Source organism: Lemur catta, chromosome 2 (assembly GCF_020740605.2).
Source record: "Lemur catta isolate mLemCat1 chromosome 2, mLemCat1.pri, whole genome shotgun sequence".
Taxonomy (NCBI): domain Eukaryota; kingdom Metazoa; phylum Chordata; class Mammalia; order Primates; family Lemuridae; genus Lemur; species Lemur catta.
Window position 1 is genome coordinate 92,113,192 of NC_059129.1, and position 21,288 is coordinate 92,134,479.

At 36.7% G+C, this 21,288-nt stretch overlaps 1 protein-coding gene across 4 annotated transcripts in view; it reads left to right on the forward strand.

Annotated features, from left to right (window-relative positions):
• KLHL32 (kelch like family member 32) overlaps nucleotides 1-20,716 on the forward strand; it is a 184,807-nt gene extending 164,091 nt beyond the window's left edge. For all 4 annotated transcript variants that reach the window (XM_045544046.1, XM_045544048.1, XM_045544047.1 and 1 more), the window contains 4 exons: nucleotides 8,838-8,896; nucleotides 11,798-11,990; nucleotides 13,745-13,839; nucleotides 19,270-20,716. In XM_045544046.1, the coding sequence (XP_045400002.1) occupies nucleotides 8,838-8,896; nucleotides 11,798-11,990; nucleotides 13,745-13,839; nucleotides 19,270-19,431 (509 nt within the window). In that variant the 3' untranslated portion in view covers nucleotides 19,432-20,716. The remainder of the gene's footprint in view (nucleotides 1-8,837; nucleotides 8,897-11,797; nucleotides 11,991-13,744; nucleotides 13,840-19,269) is intronic.
• Nucleotides 20,717-21,288: the final 572 nt, after the last annotated feature.

Below are 21,288 nucleotides of genomic sequence, written 5' to 3' on the forward strand. Positions count from 1 at the left end.
ATTACAGGCATGAGCCACCACGCCTGGCCATTGCCCCATTTTAAATAACTTTAATTTATTCAAACCTTTGGTTTTTCTAGTATTCATTAAAATGAAAACAATGTAAAATTTCATTAACATTTTAAAAATATCATTGGTTTATCTTACTGTATTTGTGAAGATATCGTTTCACATCTAAAAAATTATATACAAAATATTGGGAACTAACAGCAGGCATGGCAGAGGCTTGGGTTGTGTTGCTCTGAGATCACAGACTATGATCTCTCTCTCTCTCTCTCTCTCTCACACACACACACACACACACACACACACACACACACACACACACGAAACTTGCTCCACCTCTTACCAATCATGAGACGCTGAGCAAAGTTCCTAATCTCTCTAAGTCCTGTTCCCGGCTAGTGTTGGAGCAATGAATGGTACAGATCATACTATATGGGATAGACTTTTAAACAGATAATTATAATACAGCGTGTGATGACAGAAGTCTTTTCAAGGTACAGAAGAGTGTGAAGCATGGAGTGACTGTTGCAGGGGGCATGAAAGGTAGCACCTGCAGCCCAACTTGGCCTCAGGTCCTCCACTTTCTACTATCCATTAATCCCTCCCCGTCCTCGTGCTTAAACTTCGTGGTTCAATCATTTCAGTAATTCTGTTGCCCTCTAACAAACACACAATGTTGGAAAACCCAGTCATCCACTTGGCCTGTGCCTGTACCCAGGGAGCTGAGCCCTTGAGGGGAAGATGGTTAGCAGGAGGGCTTGGTATGGGTCTATACCTAGCTCACCAAGCACGGTGGCACTCGCACTCGCAGCCCTCCCTATACTCTGCCCCACTCCCTCTTCCCTCTCCTTCACTGGCTTTGACTTCCTCACTTTCCTCAACACCTCCTCCTCTCAAACTCAAAGAGAAGACCTTGTCTTGGGTTTCTTAGAGTACATATAAGTGAGATAACATGAGGAGGTAGAGAGTGTAAGGATACAAAGAGATGGGCACCTGAGATTGTCTGGAAAGGGGCCATGAATAGAAGGTTGAGAAACACCAGCAAAGAGGGTGCAGGGTGAGGGGAGCTGAGGAAGGAGCCTGGGAATGTGGGATGGGCAAAGTCAGAGGAGGAGGAGGAGGAGGAGGAGGAGGAGGAGGTGTGACAGAAACCAATACCAAAAAACAAGGGTACGATAAGCGAGAGCTGTCCTAGTACTACACGGACATCAAAGTCTACAATATTTCCCTTCGTTTTTCAATCAGGAAAACTTTAGTGCAAGTGGTTTCAGGGGAGTGGAAGAAGGTGGAAACTAGAATCCGGTAGTTTAAGGTGTGATTGGAAAGTGAGGAAGAAGTTGGGATAAAATCTGTCTTAGTTTAATACTCATGAACAAATGTGCTATTTAAGCTTCATTCCTTGAATCTGAGCTTATGAGGCAACTTTCCAATTATTATGTGGCTTCCCATATACTCCTACCTATAGGAAGAGAATGTGCTGTCTCTGGGTATATATGTTTTAGTTCATGTAACAACCACAATTTTTTCGTTGTAAATTAATAAGCCACATTTTGGTTTTAGGAAGAAAAAAGGAGATTAGGAAGAAAATAAAAGGAAGGAAGAAGGAAGTCTAGCTGACTGTAAGAGAGTAGCTAGAAGAGGAAATTCAGTGTCAAAGGAAGGATTTTTTTGTTTAAAGATGCAAGTGCGTTACGCAAATTTGTAGATACGGGAAAAAAGAGATTGAAATTGAAGGTGTAGGTGTAGGAAAAATGGACATCCGTTTGGTTGGTAAATTCTGAGAGCACCTCCCAGATGCAGGAATGGTGGTAATTTCCAAGGATACAATATTGACAACAAACATAGAGTCCTGAACAGGCAGGAGGGAGTTAGGGAAGGGGTTAGGTCTTGAACTCAAGAAGAAAGGGATCCCTCAAGCTCCAAGCCTGGAGAGGAGGACATAATTATAGTTGTGGACCTAGGTAATCTCACAGGTGAGGGCCAGGAACCCAAGGACTTTCCTTGTTGATAGATTCCAATGAGGAACAGAGTGGTCTGTTGAGATTGTGCTGCTTCAGGACTAGGTAGAGGGCCTGTGGAGAGTGACCTTGGAAAAGTCTCTGAGAGAAAACAGAGAGGGAACTGCCAGGTTAAAGAAAATTAGGTTTTCAGAGCCCACACTAAGATTGGAAACCACAACACTGTAGTGGCCCCATTTGTAAATTTCTATCCTATTTTTTGGTGGTGCTCAGCAGAGAATTGGAGAAGGTAGATCCTTGGATTCACTCATGATGGAAGGTATTTTGGCTGCAAATAGCCCAGAGGACCCTATTGGAAGGAGAGGGAAAACAATGTGTGTTGTGGGAGCAAACACCTAAGAGAATACCTGTTTGTTGCCCCTGGAGGCAACCATCACATGAGGAAGCCCCCTGACTAGGTTTGCAGCTAGATAACTTGACACATCCACTTAAAAGTTTCTAGTGAATTGGAGGATCCATGAAGAATTAAATCTTTATTGCTTCGGATTCTAGTAAGCAGCTGCCCCCAGCAGTTAACTGTTTCTCTTCTTCACTTATGCCCCAACCTATTCTGTTCCCCATTTCCCCCACCCCATATGAAAGGGACTAAAACAAAACCACTACAGTATTGAACTGAGTTGGAATCTAAATAGCAATGAACTACAGTGCTTCTAAAAGAGCTAAATGATTTGAAGGAAAGAAAGCAATCAGATCACCTACATTCTCCAAATGATTAACAAAGCTTTCATCTTAAACTAATTTACCTGTATCCTGAAGAAGTAGCACTTTATTTACCCTCACATCACTGCCCAGGAAATGAGGCTTGAAGAGGTTAAATGACTTCCCAGATCATACAGCTATAATTTGACAAAGTTAGAATTTGAACTTAGATCATTGACTTCAGAGCTCTCCTCATGGAGAGAACTACCTTTGTTTAGATGATGCACTTGTATCTGTCTAGATAAGTCTAGAAAAAGATGGTAGAATAAAGGATCAGCTGCTGGATTGGTCTACCAAAGAATAATTGGAAATACATTGTTTTCTGTATTCTCAAGGAGAGAAGATGGTTAAAGTTATATCATAGAAATAGGGAATGGCTAAAGAATTTGGTTGATGGCCAAAGGGAAATAAAAGATCCAACAAGAACACAGCAAAGCCAGGACATAAAAGACAGAGTGACCTTGAGAGCTCGACCCTGCTAGATATGTGCAGAAATCTTTATAGGCAGGATTTTAACTTTCTACAGAATGAGGAAATGAGGAGTGGGAGTTAGAGCTAATTTTATTAAGCCTTTAAAGGGCAGATGAACCTAATTGATATCTGTAATGTGGTAGATTTTACCCTCATTTTTATCATTTCACTTATTTAAAACAACACAGGGTACATACTTATTTCTGGGTCTCAAATTTGTGTCTGTTCACTCTAGATGACATATCATTTATATTTTCAAATGCAGCAACCCCATATTTATGGATATTTTGTAAATTTGAAATTTTCTTTGCAGGTTTTGAGTATATTACTCATCCATTTGTGTGAGTTCCTCAACTATGACAGAAATAATGTGGATACTAGTTTTAATTTAATGCATGGATTAAATAATGCTTCTATTTAAGTTGCTAAGTTAGTAGAAAGCTTCTTGGCTATAATTGTTTATGTAGCATTTTAAACATCCTGAAAATATGGACAGTCTAATGTCATATAAAAATAGATAATAAAAAGTTTATTTTCGTGTTTATTTTAAATATTCCTAAGGTATCACTTTTATCATGGGCTGATAATGAATTTAGCTCTATAAACAGTGACTAATATGAGCTCATACTTAATGCCAGGTTATTCTTTAGGTAATTAAGCTCTAAGTGTGAAATTTTAGTCATTTGAGAATTTTAGTAGATTTGGGGAGGAGGAGCTTAAACTACTAAGGAAGGAAGAAGCCATTGGATATGCATATAAACCAGCTAGAAATTCTGATTTTGGGAAAAAGAAGTACAAGAAATCTATTGTAGACTACAAAATTAATTTATTAATTCAATATTCCACACATAGGCATTTGTATCTTTTATGGAAAGGGTAAGAAATTTTGATAAACAGCTACACTATCATAGTAAATGTCCCTCTATGGATTACTTCTGTGCCATAAACTCTAATTCTTCTAAAACCTATGAGGGAGGTATCATCCTCTCTGTTTTGCATGTGAGAATCTGAGCTTGGCTATGTTAAATGGCTTCCCCAACGATAGTCATAAACGAGGCTGTGTTAATGCCACAGCCTGTCGCAAAACTCCTCCCCTAAACTAGTGTGAAGCTGCCCCTGAAGGCCTCCAAGAGAGTAACAGAGAACTTGATATGGTTTTCCTCAAGCCTGAACTTGCTGGCAGAATTCCAACCTAGAGCATGCTCCAACTTATAAGAGCATGGAGATGATCCATTCTTTGCTTCCTGCTCTGTCCTGGTTATGCACTGGTGCTGCATGAGGAACCACAGGCAGCTACTCCTAGAGTTTAGTATAGGACTCTCTATCAACAGAGGTATTTTCTGCCTTTGGAAAAAAAACTAGTGGAGCCATCAGACTTGACCTCCACCAAAATATAATAAGAGCAGTGTTTCTATACACTGTTTTATGGACACTGTCAGCACTGATCAGTTATTGCTTTTGAGCATAGTATGAGTTTGAGTCGGTGATCTCGGTAGCAGAGACAAAGGTTGCTGTTTGGCAGTCACTTGTCATCGTCTCTCTGGTATGCATTCATTCTCCATTTGTCACAACATCTCGTGAAGAGTTGTACAGGGAAGCTTAAGAAAAATGCTTTACTCGTCTCGATGATGGAAAGCATTTCTCACTGCCGGTAGCATGGTGTAACTCTTTATTCCTTCTGGCAGCGTTTAAAGACTTATTTGACTTTGGGGGAACCTACAGTACATCTTTAAGTCACAGTTCAAAAGTATGAGACAGGGTTGCTCATTTTCAATTTTGGCTGAAAAGCCTTAACTTTGTGGCACTTCAAAGTTAGAGAAAACTTGGTTTTAAAAATGGATGCTGATACAAGATGGCATATTTAATGACAGATGTATCTATAGAAAGCTGTTAAGATGCAGATTATCCCCCCTGGGGTGGGGGAGGGAGATCAAAACTGCCAATCTATAAAATATACTCAATAGAGGAAGGCATGGAATCTATCTTTGCAAGTGCTTTGATTGCAGGGGACAGTATAGCAGCATGTGGCATCATAACCCAGAGCAGACAAATCAGCTTGATGACTTTGAAAGCCAGGAATACTGCTGCAGGCAAGGGTACTCCAGTCTAGGAGAAATTAAAACATATAGAGACTGTTATTAATTCCATATCTATTTTTGTATAGTCAAATCTGTATGCAAATCCTTAGCATCTCATTTCGGCAGATTAATCTAAAAGTGAAGAGTGTTATGTGAAGGGAATATAATGATAAAGCTCTACAAATGAGGAACACTGCTAAAGAAATGTGGGCTGCAAACTTGGATGTTTTTTTTTTTAAGATTTATTTTTTATAGTGAGTAGAAATGGTTTTTATTTATATGCTCATTTGTAAATTATTTCAAAGGGGAAACTAATAGAACGAATTTCCAAGGATTTCCTTTGAAATCCTGACTTGGCAAAAGTTAAATCACTAGGTTTGTTAAGCACCTCCTGTGGTTTTACCATTCTAGAGGTAATCAACCAAATAACTAACGGGGACTTTTATTTTTACTCTCAACTAGTAACCTACTATCTCATTTCTAAACATTGCCTTGTGAGTGAAAATTTTATGTAAGGGTAAGGAATCTAATTACTGAGTACAGATTAAGAAAAAATGTATTATAGATGCATATGTGGAAGATAGTAAATAATAATTCTAAAGAACAGGGAGATAATTGTATGCTCTGCTTGGGAGAGGGCATGTAAGAGCTACATTATAATTCATTGATTCTACATTTAATCTATAATGGGCAGGGTCTGATACATATGGTAGGGGAAATATTTTCAAATAGTGTCATAAAACAGACAGTGTACTGCAGTAGGTGTTAATTCTGTCCATATTTCTAAAATAAGTAGAGAAACTTTCAAAGTTTTAAAGTAATGGGTGGAGCATGACTCTCTGTTCCCTTTTCGTTAGAGAAATGCTCCTAGGCGAGTTGGATTAATCTGTTGGCTATGGCCCAGATCAAAAGCACTGGCAATCATTTTAACCCTGAAGACTTGTGAGGTCTCAATAGATTTGATTATTTTTATGAGCTTATGCTGAGAAAGAATTACTGAACATTGCATTTTTAATCATATAAGAAAGGGAAGGTTGGGAGTAAAAGCAAATACACCTCTGTATTTATTTGACACACATCTTGCCTCTATTAGGCATTTCAGCCTCACTTTTTTTTAATCCTGTTTTTTGTTTTGTTTTTTTGTTTAAATAACCCAAATGTCTATCAACTTACACTTTTCCTAAGTGTGTTTTCCTTTCCTTTGATTTCATTTTAGAAATGAGACATTCAACAAGAAATACAGAGACTTTCTTTGAGGGTGGAAAACTCATTTCTTTCTGTTCTTTGTGGATTTCCTCTGCAGACAAACATTTTGTGGATTTTTAAAGTCTTAAATCTTCAAGCTTCAGAGAGAATAAAAAAGTAGCCCTCTATTTAATAACAGCCATGGTCAATTGCATGGAACATATAATCTCCTTATTGGGGTTGAGTGACAGAGTAATGATTGGCCTAGATAGGTTCCCTCTCTTTTATCCATTAGTATTGATTGATTATTCCAGCTCAGTTGAAGATTAGGCACCAATTCCTTAGATTCTGGTTGACTTGACTACTGGCCATGGAGTTGATAGTGGTGACTATTAAAAGTATTTGAACTGTCAAAGCACAAATTGCACCAGATAAAGTTAGACAGATAGGAAGACTTTATTCAAAACTATTGCAATAGGGGAGAGAGATCAGAATGTAGTTTGAAATCAACTCCATCGAAACGAGAAGTTTTTAAGAGGATAGTTTTTAAGCACTGGGGTGAGCTAGTGGGAAAGTACTGAGGAACTTTTGGGGGAAAGTTAATCAATGGATATGTTGAGCACATCCCAGTTATTCCTGAGTTTGCAAATTTTTTCTCTGTGATTAGGCCATCTGTGTTTGCTAATTGGCACCTATCAAAGTTAGGGTCCTACCCACCCATGGAAAATGGAACATAGGGCAGTTTCTGGAACTGTCTACCTTGATGATTACATTTCAAAGGGAAGGCTCCCAGGTTCTTCAGGAAGATATTCTTGGGTTGTAAAACTGGCAAGCGGCTTTTAAAATGATTTACATCTCAAAGAGGCAGAGAAAGAATGTATAAATTTTCTAAAGTAAATGCTCTATCTAAGAAAAGGAAGGTCCTGGGCTTACAGTCAGGAAGCAGCCTGTTTAGTCAAGCTCAGAGTAATGTTAAGGCCATCTTGGTGAGTATTGTCACAGTTCATATTTTTTAAACTCAAAAAATTTAAGTAGGAAACTTTTTTAGTCTGGCTCAATTTTACATCTTTATTGAAAAATTGGCTGCTTATTTGTGATACTTTTTAAAATAAGAATGTTACTCATCTTAAACCAGTGTCTCTAGAATTATGTAAAAGGCAATATTTCTAAAGATAGATTTTTTTGGTCCCATATTCATTATTTTATTACCTAACATTTAATATCCACTGGTATTATTATTTTTTTATTTCAGCATATTATGGGGGTACAAAAGTGGTGTTATTTTCTTATTGTACTGTTGTATGTGTTGTTTAATGGACTTGTTTTCCATTTGATGGTAAAAATTAAAGAAAAATGAATTATTTCTGGGTCTTACAGGGTTCAGTTGTACACCACAAGCATGAAAGAAGTATGAGGACAAATAGGAGAAACTTAGTGGGGAAGTGTGATGACTTTTTAGTGGTTCTTGATTAAGCAAAAGGTCTCAAGTCTCTTGGATCTAAGCAGTTGTCAAGAGGGCTTCAAAAGAGTTGAACACAACAGCAACTGCACTGGAGAACTCTAGATTTGTGCTATCCAATATGGTAGCCGTTAGCCATATGTGGCATATTGAGTTTTGAAATGTGGCTAATCTGTATTGAGGTGTGCTGTGTCAAATACAAACTGGATTTTGAAGACTTAGCATGGAAAAAATATAAAATATCTCAATAATTTTTATATTGATTTCATGTGGAAATGATATTTTGGCTATATCAAGGTATAAACACTATTACATTTCATTTCACTGTTTCTTTTTCCTTTTTAATGTGGCTACTGGAAAATTTATTATTGCATATGTGACTTGCATTTGTGTCTCTTGTTATATTTTATTGGACACACTGGCTCTGGATCCCTTTTCATAAGTAATGCCTTTTGTTAAACATGGTTCTTCTAAGGTGATATCGAGATAATTACTATGTTAGTGTACAGAGGTTTTAGCTTTAAAACTGCCAATTTAGCAAAGGACAAGAATATTCCATATAACTATGTCCCTGGCATAAATTGTATAGAGATTTGTCTGTGTATATTTTGTTCACTCCCAACTCCCTCCCTGTACTTTGCCCCTCATTCTGGCCATGCAGAGCAGCTCACCAGAACTGGGGGCCTCTTGGTAATGTCGGCATACTTGTTGCTTGCTCTCCACTGGATTGCATCTGAAATGTTTCTTGAAAATGAAACTGCTTCAACAATAAGCTTTTTAATTATGTCATGGGTTCACCACAGGGGTATACAAACAGATCCTCAGCAGTAGCTAATTTTCCTTTAATTGTATTTCATTCTTATGTTGGAATATCCTATTTCTTATTCATGAAAAGCTCTAACACATGTTAATCCATTACAGGTGGAGTAACTAACACGGCACAGTATCAGAACAGACTAATGGTATACGAACCTAACCAGGTAAGAATCATATAAGAAAAGCTCATTACCTTAATTAAAATGAATTTTAAAAGATTTTCACAGTAATTAGTAATTGGAATGCCAAGTGTGTACACACACATGCATCTTAAACTTATATGCAGAAAAGGAAGCATCTGGTTAAACTGCTTTTTGGTTCCATTTTTTATTTTTTTGTTACAAAATTTTATGCTCTATATAATGTGTCACTGTTTCAGAGTTTTGCATAATGTAGAAAGGATTTTGATTGTCCTGTTGCTGTGTCCTTCTGGAAGGGGTGCCATTCTTGGAGGGGAACATGCTTATGGTTTCATTATTCTTAAATAAAATAATAAATATTATTTAACTTAATATAGGCAGAATGACCTAGAACAGTATCTAGGAGTAGTCTGAAGTAGAAGTAGCTGAAGAATTTTCATTTAACAGCTGGAGTCTGAATTAGAAGCATTTTGCTAGTGTCTGTTCCTTCTTCTGTCCACTTCTTATGCCCACTTAATGAATTATTTTCCCCAGAAGAACTATTTTTATTCTCTTTTCTTTCTACCAAAATATTTATGACCTTGGCAAATGTCTGCTGAATTTTTCCATTTCTGTGATGTTGGTAATATAAATATTTTTCCTGATTATGATAATATTCCAAAATGATTTTGGAGGTTTAATATCCATCAGGTGAAGATAATGGGATATGAAATAACAGGTTGACTTTGGCAGTCTGAGTCGGGATTGGCTACCAAATGTATGTCCAAAGTGATCTCAGTGTATTTGGTATCTTTTGATTTTAGCAATTACTTGATTCTGAACTTAATGAAGGCATTTTTCTCTTTGCAATGTTTCCTGATGTCACTAGAAGCTATAGATCTCAGAGACCAAATGTCCATGGGTCAGCTGTCTCAAGAGGGATCATTAATTGGAGTTGCTTGAGTTTGGTGCACATGTGGTTAAAGAGGAAGAAGGTGTTAACATTTCTCAAATGAGTTCTGTTTCATGTTTGTACACACATGCTCTTTTTTAAAATTCTGCTGGCATATTGTTTATGGTGGGTGCTGGCAAACATCACATCTGCTCGCATCTTGCTCAGAATCTCAATAACTCTATCATTCAGCCTTGGTGCTTATTTCTCTTCTAGGCCTTTGTGGAGAGTCGATAATGCCTGCCATCTGCCACAGAGCACATCACTACCTGCCAACAGGCAGGCTGGGTGACCTCTGCTTCCCCACCACTGATTAGTATTCACACGCTAGCTTATTAGGAATGACCCCACCAGGCCTCTCTGTTTCTTTGCCTTTGCAGCGGTTGGCGGCTCACCTGGCAGGCAGTGCAGTGAAGGAAGCTAAAGATATAATCAGGGGATGCAGGCAGGCTTTGCAAACCAGATGGCATCTGTAGTCTTGTGGCAGGGGACTGGACTGCTAATGCAAACATTGATTCCTAATACTAATGGGTTGTCTCACGGAAAGCACCTAAGAAAAGCATCATCAGAGTTTGAGTTAAATTCACTCATGCTTAGTGTATTAAAGATATTTCTTAACAAAATATCCGAAAGAAAGGCTCGCCTGTTTTATTAAAGGAGATATTTAATTGGAAGGAGATTCTTATTATGACATGTTCAAACGGGGAGCAGATAAATGTAAACCTCTCAAACTGTACAAATCACTTTTTTTTTTTTCTGGAATGTATCTTTAAAAGAGAAATGAGCTAGTATATATGCCTATAGAGAATGGAACAATGTTTATACAAACATGTTTGTTGTTGCTTTTGCTTCTTCCCTTATGGCTGTGTGAAATGGTGAAAGTCTATGTATTCAAAACATCATATGATTTTTTTTTTTCTGGCTGAAATCCAAATTTTTTTTTGGCAAAAAGAAATCTGGGTTCTTCCTATATGGTTAGTGTTTATGTGGAAAGAAAATGGTTAGGTTTATTTACCTGTCCATTACTTGGTTTACTTACCTGTCCATTACTTAGGTGAGATTTAAAATTAAAGTCATATTTGATTTTCATCTAATTTTACAAGACGAGCCTTTCCCTTCTCATCATTGAGGATGACCTAGAACCAAATATTGAAGGTTTCACTGTTCCTTAAAGTTGTCATATAAAACTTGGCCTTCTACCAAAACAAATAAATGTGTGCCTGGAAATAAATTCCCCATTTGGCAGAAGATGTGATTGTAAATATGTTAAAGGAGGCTGATACAAAGGAAGTGTAGGAGGTTTGTTGCTGCACTAAATCTTAGCTCCTCCACTGATCTCAGGAGCTTAATTTTTACCCTGGCTTATGTAGGGGCCTCAGGTACCCAGGGATTATTATCACAATAATTTTTAAAAAGTGAACATGTATTGGACATTTATTATCTGCCAGGCATTTTTCTAACTGCTTTGTGTGCATTAGCTTATTTAATCCTCACAACAGGCTTATCAGGTAGTTATTATTATTCCCATTTTACAGCTGAGGAAATAGGCACAGAGAGGTTAAATTGTTCAAGATCACACACAGCTCCTAAACCCAGGCACTCGGGATCCAAAGACTGTTTTCTTAATTATTACACCACTATACACAGTATACCTAGCTATATGCTTTCACTCTTAAATAATGTGCATGAGTAAATTCTCTTAATTGGGTGAGATAAGCATTAAGAAAATTTTAGTATTCCTCTTATAAAATGCAAAATGCACTATAAAGTGCAACCCAAAGAAGAGGAAATGCCTTATGTCAGTAGGAAAATAGAGTATGTGGTTCTTTTGTACTTGTTCTCACGTAAGATGCCTATACCTTTCAAAGTATATAAACATTCAGATGGAATGTGATTGATAAATATTAGGGTTTCACTACTAATGAGGCACCCACTGCTGTTTTCTGCCATGGAGGTCTCCGATTAACAGAATGCACTTGAATTTCTTTTTTCAGAATAAGTGGATAAGCCGCAGCCCCATGCTACAGAGAAGGGTCTACCATTCCATGGCTGCCGTTCAAAGGAAGCTTTATGTTCTTGGAGGCAATGACCTAGACTACAATAATGACCGGATCCTTGTACGCCACATAGATTCTTACAACATAGACAATGACCAGTGGACGCGTTGTAATTTCAACTTGTTGACTGGCAAGTACCTTTGATTAAGTAAAGCAGAAAAAACAGAGACTCAAGAAGTTGCCAAACTTGATTCGTAGACATCCTTAGTGCATCTCTAAAAATTAAGTGCTTAGTAGAACAACTTGCATTTATTAACCAGAAGGGTGCACATTATTTATTTCACAACAAAACGGAACTGGTTCAGGTGGCTGAGCATTGACTTTCTCAGGGCCTGTATTACCTTCATGCAAGTCCCCATGTGGCTAAGGGGGCACGTAAAATCCATTATTATCAGTCATTATTAACATAGGAACTTTGACACAGAGAGGAGAAAGCAGGCACCAAGAGAGTTAATAACTCTTTAGAGAAGGAATTTATTTTTTACTTCCCACTGCTTTTAATCCTCTTTTATGTCTTGTGAGTTCAGGAGTTCAAAAGAATGGTCTTCATTATTTGTCACTGTCAAATATTGTTTCTGGGTATATTATCCTACAAATGAAACCTTGTAGGGATGGGGAACTTGTGGCCCTGGGACAACTTGTGGCCTTCTGGATCCTTGAGTGTGGCCTTTTGACTGAATCCAAATTTTATAGAAGAAATCCTTTTAATAAAGGAGTTTGCTCTGTGAAGTTTGGATTGGGTTGAAGTGCCGCATTTGTGGATGTGGGGGGCCGCAGGTGGCCAGGAGGCGGCAGGCTCCCCACCCTCCAAGGAACACAGTGAACAACTTACCTTTCATGTTTCTTTATGGGTTGAAAACTTTTTCTTCCTTGTCAGCCTGCGTTATTAACATCCACAAGCGATCAGGTCCTCACAGACTGAAAACGGTGGGTTGGAGTAATTCCTAAAGACGTTTGGACATGCTGAGTGGGCTCCTCACTCACTCATAGCTGCTGCGGGGGGAGGCAACACTGGGAGCACAACCAGAGGTTTGGATGCTTTGTATTGAGCTCCTGTTTTTGCAAAATGATTTTTGAGGCCCACCAACAAGGACTCAACTCTTAAGTTTTACTGGTACTTTAGGCCCTTCATCCTGGCTCTGTGATTCTGTCTGCTGTAGGATCCACCTTATTTATTACTCCAGTCAGTCCTCTGTCAGCCCATCAATAAAAAGAGACTCTCTCGCTCTCTGATGGCCTCAAGGGAAGAATATGTGGTAGTGAGTTATTCTGTCGTCTTTTTCAAATGGGAGAAGAAACCTTTTATCATTTTGGTGTGTCAGTATCTATGGATTATCCAGGCTGGTCCCAGTTCTGGAACTTTAATATTATCTTAAAACTGTTGTGTATGCAAAGAAAGGGAGGGTAGCAACTTTATCGATCTTTTCTGCCATTTGTCTTCATTTGGGGCATGGCTCTGGTTTATTGGCTTCTTGGGGTTGCAGCTGTTACTTTATAAATGTAAACTCGTGCCTAAAAAGCATTTGTAGATACAAGAGATGTTTTGCATTTTTAAAAGATACTTTATTTCAACCACTATAAATTAATGGCATACAACATAGTATAGAACTCTTAGTTATGCATGGCTTACTATCACTGTATTTACTAACTCAGCTAGCTAATAAGTATTTTGGCTTGGTTCTGATCCAACACAGATTTATTCTCTGAGTAATAGTGCTTAATTCTTCCAAGTACTGGGAGGCAGTGATTAGTTGCTGCAAAAATCCCATGGTGTACACAAGTGTGCCTCAGGGAGAAATTGTACCTCTTAGTGGCAAAAGGGTTAATTAAAACATGCAAAAAATGGATTTATTTTTTCTTTTTATTCAATTCTCTTTACTTTAGGCCAAAATGAATCTGGAGTTGCTGTCCATAATGGGAGAATATATTTAGTTGGTGGATATTCAATTTGGACAAATGAGCCTCTGGCTTGTATCCAGGTGAGTTGTCGATGTTCCTTTTGAAGTTTGCTCAAGTGGTTCACTGAGGTTACCAGTGCTGCTACTGAAGAAAGAGATATTTATGTGTAGAAAGAGGCTCACTGTCCCTTTTTATGTGCAGCTAATTCAGCCACTAAACTTCATCCTGTATCCTAAAAATGATGTCTAATAAATGATTGAAGCTTATTGAAAATAAAGGTGGGAAGGAACTTTGAAAATATATGTAATATATACTGGAAATGGGGAAAGTGAGATAGCATCCCCTTTCCCGTAAACCAAAAAATTCTAAAAATCTTCAGAAATAGTCCCTCACACCCCTCAAATTTTTACAAATGTCTCCTTTCCATGCCATTGCGTTATATTTTATATCGTAATTTGTTTATTTCCACAAATGCCACCTCCAGAGGTGTTCTTCCTTCTTGGCAGAGGCTGTGTGAGCAGCAGTGATTTGTGACTGGTCTGACAGGGACAGCCTCTGCCCCAAAGCACAGCCCTGGCACTTTGGCGTGTGAGCAGCCCGGGCTGGGCAAGTTGCCAGCTCGACCTTTCAGAACAGTGATAGTCTTTGTTGATGCACATATTTATGGTATTATTCCTATTATTGCTTTACAGTTCTTACTATAGTTTTCTATTTTACATGTTCTGTGATAAAATACTGACATGTATTAGGCCTGACTTCCAGAAAAGTATATCCTTATAAGTACTCTTATTATCTAATCTCATCTTTGTGGCAAGATCATTAATATCTTTAGTAGCTGCAGAACTATTCCAGTTTTGTGCTTTTTCTTCAGTCACATCTTATATTTTCAAAAAACTTTTCCATGTCTAAGTTTTCAAAATTGCTAACATATATTGATGTGTTATCCTTAGTTGTATCTCCCTTTGCATTCATATTTTTTGTCCTTTCTCTTATTCTCTTGATTTGTCTTGCCAGAGGTTTGTCTGAGGATTTTAATATACCTTAATTATTCATACAGGTCAAGTAGAAAAAAATACCAGCAAGGGTAGGGTAGATATACTTAACAAGCTTGTCCGAATGGATGAGAGTTTTGAATTGAACAATTAGATATGTTTTTCTTACATACATGGAACATTTACAAAAACCAATCATGTGCTAGGGTTAAGGTTAAGAAAAGTTTAATAAATTTCAAATTTTAAATATTATATAGTATCATGTGTCTCCAATACAATGAAATTAAGTTAGAATTTAATAGAAAGTTAAATAAACCCCTATATATCTGGAAATAATAAAACACATTGCAGCATAACTTATGGGTTAAAGAAGAAGTCATGATGGAACTTTAAAAATTCCCAGAACTGTGTGGTAATGAAAACAATATATAGCAAAGCTTGTCGGATAGATATAGCTTAATAAGTTAGAAAACAAACCAAAAAATAAACTCAAAGAAAGTAGAAGAAAGATAATAAAAATGAGAGGAAATTAATGAACTAGGAAAACAATAATATAGTAGAAAAAATTATCAAAGCCATGCCAAGAAAAAAGCCACATAAGACTTTAAGGGAGTTAATTAAAGGCTGCCTTGTACTAGTTTTAGTTAGTTGATTGAAGGCTGCCTTGTACTAGAGCTTAGTCATATCTTTTGGATAACAACAAATGAGCAAACTCTTTTCTCCTAAAGAGTGCTTCTAGTCTTCATCCAAGCCTGTATTTGGCAGTCTTCATAGTCTTTTAGGTTTCTTTTTATTTTTTACTTTTCAGAATTATTAAAAGTTTGAAGCGGGCAATAGGTAGTGCTGTATAGTGCCAGAATGCTGTTCTTTAGGCTTTAGGACCCTTCATTTGACTACTTGCACAATGGAAGTTTGGGTTTATCATGAAGTAAAATTGCAAATTTTAAATACATTTATGGTTATATTTCTATAATTTTAGTATCAAATTAGCTCAAGGGATAGAAAACAAGTTGAAGCCATAACATAATGAGAAAATAACACTTTGTATATATCAAATTTAGGAGACCAGAATGCTGCCACAGTTCAGAATTTTTGCACAGCGCCTATTCTGGAATAGTCTTGAAAGTTAGCTTGTAAGACATAGAAAATTAAACAACAACAAAAAACGTCACAGTCACATTGTTTTTTTGTCCCCAAAGAGCTTTTCTTTAGAACAATCCCTAATCATATACACTAATTAATTGCTAATAGTGTCTGGCTGTTCCCAAACAAGCAAATCTATCCTCAAGAGAAGAAGGAGTACAAGTGTATATTTTAAACCACTGAGGATATTCAAGAGTATTATCAGGATTAAGGTGATTCTAAAAGAGGGGATTCAAACATTTTTTAATCAATGCTTATATTAATGTAATAAATTTCACCTCTGAGATCATACAATATGTTAATATATTTGCTTTTTAAAAAAAAGTCAACATGATGGGTAGCTCTGTGTTCCAGTAGCCATTTTGATGAGCAGAATCAATCCTTTTGCAAATGCTGTGTTTATTATGTTGGCTGGCACACTGGTCCTACAAAGCACAGGCAAATTAGATAAAAGTTTTAAGAGCCTTTTACTATTAATAGATAATAAGTGTCCATATAAGCATATGTATTGTCAAAGAGACATTTGGAATAGAAGTCTTCATGGATAATAGACATCGTATATCATGAATATCTTTCATTTTAGGTATTGACAACTGGTTACAGGTTATATTATCATTCATTCTGAACTAAGGCTCAAATATTTTCTTATTTTATGGGTGACTATAGAACTATTTATTTCAATGGATTAACAGTAATATATTGATGGTTGGAGAGGCTGGTTACATGTTCAAAAGTGGGCAACTTCTTTACTACTTGCTGGAAGAATATCCAACAGATGCAAGATTATGGGAGACTGGCATGGTATTTATGAGAAAATGTTGGTTAGACAGCAGATTCCTAAGTACAGTTAGCAGGCTGAAAAGTACAGGAGAGTGGTGGAGAAAATCATATGCATACTGATAATATCAAAGTTTAAATTTTTCATGTCTTAAATCACAAATCTAAATAATCCTTAATCCAAGATTAATCCACAGATCAGTCATCCTGGAGCATGGCTGATTAACAGAGGTCATACGTAAATAGTTCAGAGATTGTCCCATTAACATTCAGAAAGATTAAAGTCATTTTTTTGCCCTTGAAAATACCAGCCAGTAACCCATCTCATTGGACTGCCTGTTCCTAATCCAAGCTCATTTAACTGTCATTTGTGGGATTCAGCCACTCTGGGACGAGGCACTTCAGATGTTGAAAAAGCATACTATTTTATTTCCTGCTACCACTCTGACTTAGCAGACTTCTTGATCCATCACAAGGACAACCCAAACAAGAGAAAAGCTGAGATTCTCTTAAATTAGATTGAGCTTTGGACTTTTTAGTAATAATGACTAATAGAAAATAGTGGACACAGATTCCTGACAAAAATGAAGGTGCCCCTGTTAACTTAATGGGCGTGTAAGCAAATGTTTGGCACAGAGGTTTGACTCTAATCCGGTGCACCGCGGATGACAAGTGGCATAGAAGGGAGCAGCTGCGTAAGTGTGCAAGTGATTAGTCTGTGTTTCCAGATAACCTCTGCTGTTCTCTTCATTTGCTATTATTTCCTTTTGGCTGGAGGATATGCTGCCAAGCTGGCACCACCTTCTCCCAAACGCCTTCTTTCTGCCAGTTTACAGGGGAGTGTTTTGGAGAAGAACTGCCAATGCTTCCTTTTCCCTTCTCAGATTAAATACATTACATCTGCTTAACATATGCAGTCTCTGTTGGCCCAGGGAACCAGACAAAAGCTCTCTGGATGATTATCTCACTGGGATTTTGCCTTCTAAAAATGTTTTCAGTTGCGGGAGGGAGTATCATGAATGGCACAAAATCCTTGCTCTTTCTGTGCTTGCATCCTTGAGTTCCAGGACTGGCTCTAGCACTTACTAGCCATGTGACCTTAAGAAAGTCAGTTTTCTCTGTATCTTAATTGTCTTTGCTATAAATTGAAGACAATAACTAGCCTTATATAGTTGTGATAAATATCAAATGATCTCTAATTTACTTTCTAAATTTAGTGAAATACTAGTCAAAATCCCATTGGGATTTTCCTTTTTCTCACCAGGTGGGGAAGTGAATACTTGTCAATTGATCTTAAAGTTTCTCTAGGAATGTTAATATATAATAATAATCAAGATTTTTGAAAATGAATGGAGAATGTTACATACGCAGTCAAAACAACTGTTAATGTGATATTGCAAGATGCATAAATTACCGAAGAACTGAGAAAAAGTTTGTATTTCATATACGAGTTATTTTAAATTAGTAGTGGCAGGGTATATTGTTCAATAAATGGATTGGGACAGCTAAATGTCCATTTGGGGGAATAACAGCTAAAAGTTTAATCATTCTTTTGTTTTAGGACTTAGTAATTTCCTCCTTTATGAGCTTGGAACCCCAAATTACAAGACCCCTTTTATCTAAAATAATGCATTAGTGCAGTTAAAGGACTAAGAGTTATCCACGCAGTTGACAGACGAAGGAAGGCATAAGAGTGGACAAGATCATTAAAGAAGGGTTCTGAGAGGTCCGTGGTCGGAATACTGGGATACACCTATATTTGGGATGCAGGTAAAGGAAAAGGGACCAAAGGTGGATTGCAGTAGGAAAATGTCAATGACAAACTTTTATTTATTTTTAAACCATGGAATCCAAGGGAGGAAATGTTTTAAATGAAGAAGTTAGAGGAAAGTCAGATGAAAAGAGATTAAGATGATAAGGGTTGGAAAGAGCCCAGTAGGTTTAACAAATGGGAGGAGAGCAGCTTACCTGAAGAATTTTTCTAGTAGTAGGATTAAGCTATTAATAGTTAGGTGACAGCAGGCACAGACTAACAAAGAAGCTGTGCTATATAATATGACACGGAACACCAGCATGAGTGGGAAATAACTGGGGGAAAATTCCAGAATTGACTGAACTAATTTTGAACCTACTACTAAACTGTATTATAATATCCTGTGTGCCGGACACCGAGCTAGATGTCATCAATTTTCACAACAAAGCTTCAAGGCCTTGTTTTCTTCATTTTACAGATGAGAATTTCTAAGCCAACGTTATGACACTTCACTATCTACTAACTACTTGGGCCAGTTATTTAACCAGTCTGAGGCAGTTTTGTTAAATAAGGATAATGCTACCTAATCTTATCACTGTTCTGAGGGTTAAATGATTATAAACACGTATGTATGTATATATGTACACATATAAACATATAGTGTAGCACTTTGTAGGAGGTTAATAAATATTTCTGTTACCATCCTAGCAAGAAAAGTACTAGTTCCTAAGGTAAAGGGATGGTGGCATAATTGAATTTAAGTTCAGGCTTCTTTTTATGTGTACACATCTTTATTTTGAGCAATCATCTTGGACATACAGGCTTCTTTTCTTCCTCTTTTGCAGGTATTGGATGTAAGTAGAGAAGGCAAAGAGGAAGTATTCTATGGGCCTACACTCCCTTTTGCTTCCAATGGAATAGCAGCATGCTTTCTTCCAGCTCCATATTTCACATGCCCGAACCTTCAAACTCTTCAAGTGCCTCATCATAGGATTGGCACCATCTGAAAAGCCAGTGCTCTGTTAATAACCATCACGAACAGGAGGAAAAACAAAGCCCTGACTTTTGGATACTGGTCATGATAAGACTCAGTGCTCAATGCTTCCTTGTCTTGTTTTATAGATCTTATATTCAGATAAATATTAGCAAAAAATGAACAGTTTTCTAAAATACATTATTGAAAACTTATGTCACCCTTCTCATTGTATGTCACCACACACTACGTGTGACTTTTATTGTGGTACAGCTTAGTGCCAGCTTAATGGTACATTATTGTTCCATTGGTCTTTAGAACATTCTTTGTGAACATTCTTTGTACACGTCTTCTAATCAGCACTGTCTAGGACAACATGACACCATTAATAAGGCAGTTTATTTCACACAATGGCATCAATGATCTTAAAAAAAAAATCTCCATGCGTAATCTTTTTACTACTTATACCTAGGTTTGTCATTTTTCTTTTTAAAATTTAACATTATGCAGCCCTGCTCAGTAGAGACTCAGCAATATGAAATGTAAATTTTTAAATGCTATGTTTTATTCAAGGTGATACAAATAATAGAAGTACCCTGGAACAGCAGTTGGAATACCTAGATTTTTCACCTTGGTTACTCCGGCCTTGGGTCATAACCTAACTCTACAATGCTTCAGTTTTCTTACCTTTTAATGAGAATATTACTGATTTACATATTAATTCAAAAGAACATTGGGATGATTAGGCAAATGCTTTGAAGTACTTCACCTAAGGAAAAAAAAAATGTTACTCACATTACACTGTCTTTAGAATCTTGTAAATGAACAGGAAGATTTTTTTTGAAGTTTAACAAGTACCACATAGAACTTTGAAAACATGCTATGGAATAAATAATTCTGAAAAGTATGTGAAACAGATACACTAATTAGGAAATAGGGAGTTTACCAAAACCAAAGATATCTAAACTTGTACAAATCCTTGTCTCAAATAATAACTCAAATGTCTCATTTAAACTCATCTAGTGAAAAATGACATTTTAAAGCTAAAAAAAAATTTAGTTGTACTAATTATGGTACCATAAAGTGCTTTGACATAAATCTGAACCTAGAATTGGCAGTTCTAATAAAAGTTTTTCCACTTTGTTAAAGGTTATGTCAATCTTGAGTGCTTGTGGGATTCTTCTCCACCACCTATACATATTTTATTACCACTTTTAATAATGAATAAGAATTTTTTTTAGGCTAGGTTTTGGGGTTTGCTTTGTCTATAACAAAAAATAAACAAGTTAATAATCACATTTGAACATAAATTCAACAAATCTGAGTTTTTCTTTTTTCCTAATTTTGTCAGGACTTAGGTAATCTTTATTCCAAGAAAGACTTTAGTCTGACATTTTTTCCCTTGGCAGTTTAATCATTCAGCAATCCCTCTCTTACAGGAAATTGTCATTTTATTCATGTAATCATTTTTAGTAATGAAAAGTGAATGAAAAAGAATCTTTTTACCTTAAATACAGAATTCACTAACTTTATACATTGTTATACCTAAAGCATTGTTTTTAAAATATATGTGATTTCTGGTTATTCAGGGCAGGAGGGGGAGACCAGAGGTAAGGAAAAAGGTAAATTTTTAAAAGAACAGGAAATTTAGTTTAGACAAACAAAAAACCTTAAGAGTATTTGGGCGGTTCTGAACACTGAAAATTGATATTGGTAATTGATATGTAGAATGATGACAGCTTCTTTAAAAGGTATAAACCATCTAAACTTAATTTTAAAAATGCCTTACCAAGCCAGGTCAATGGACTCCAGCAATCCATTTCAGAAATCTTTTCAACAAGGACATAAGAAATATTTCAGGTTTACTAAATTTTCTATTTAGCACATGAAT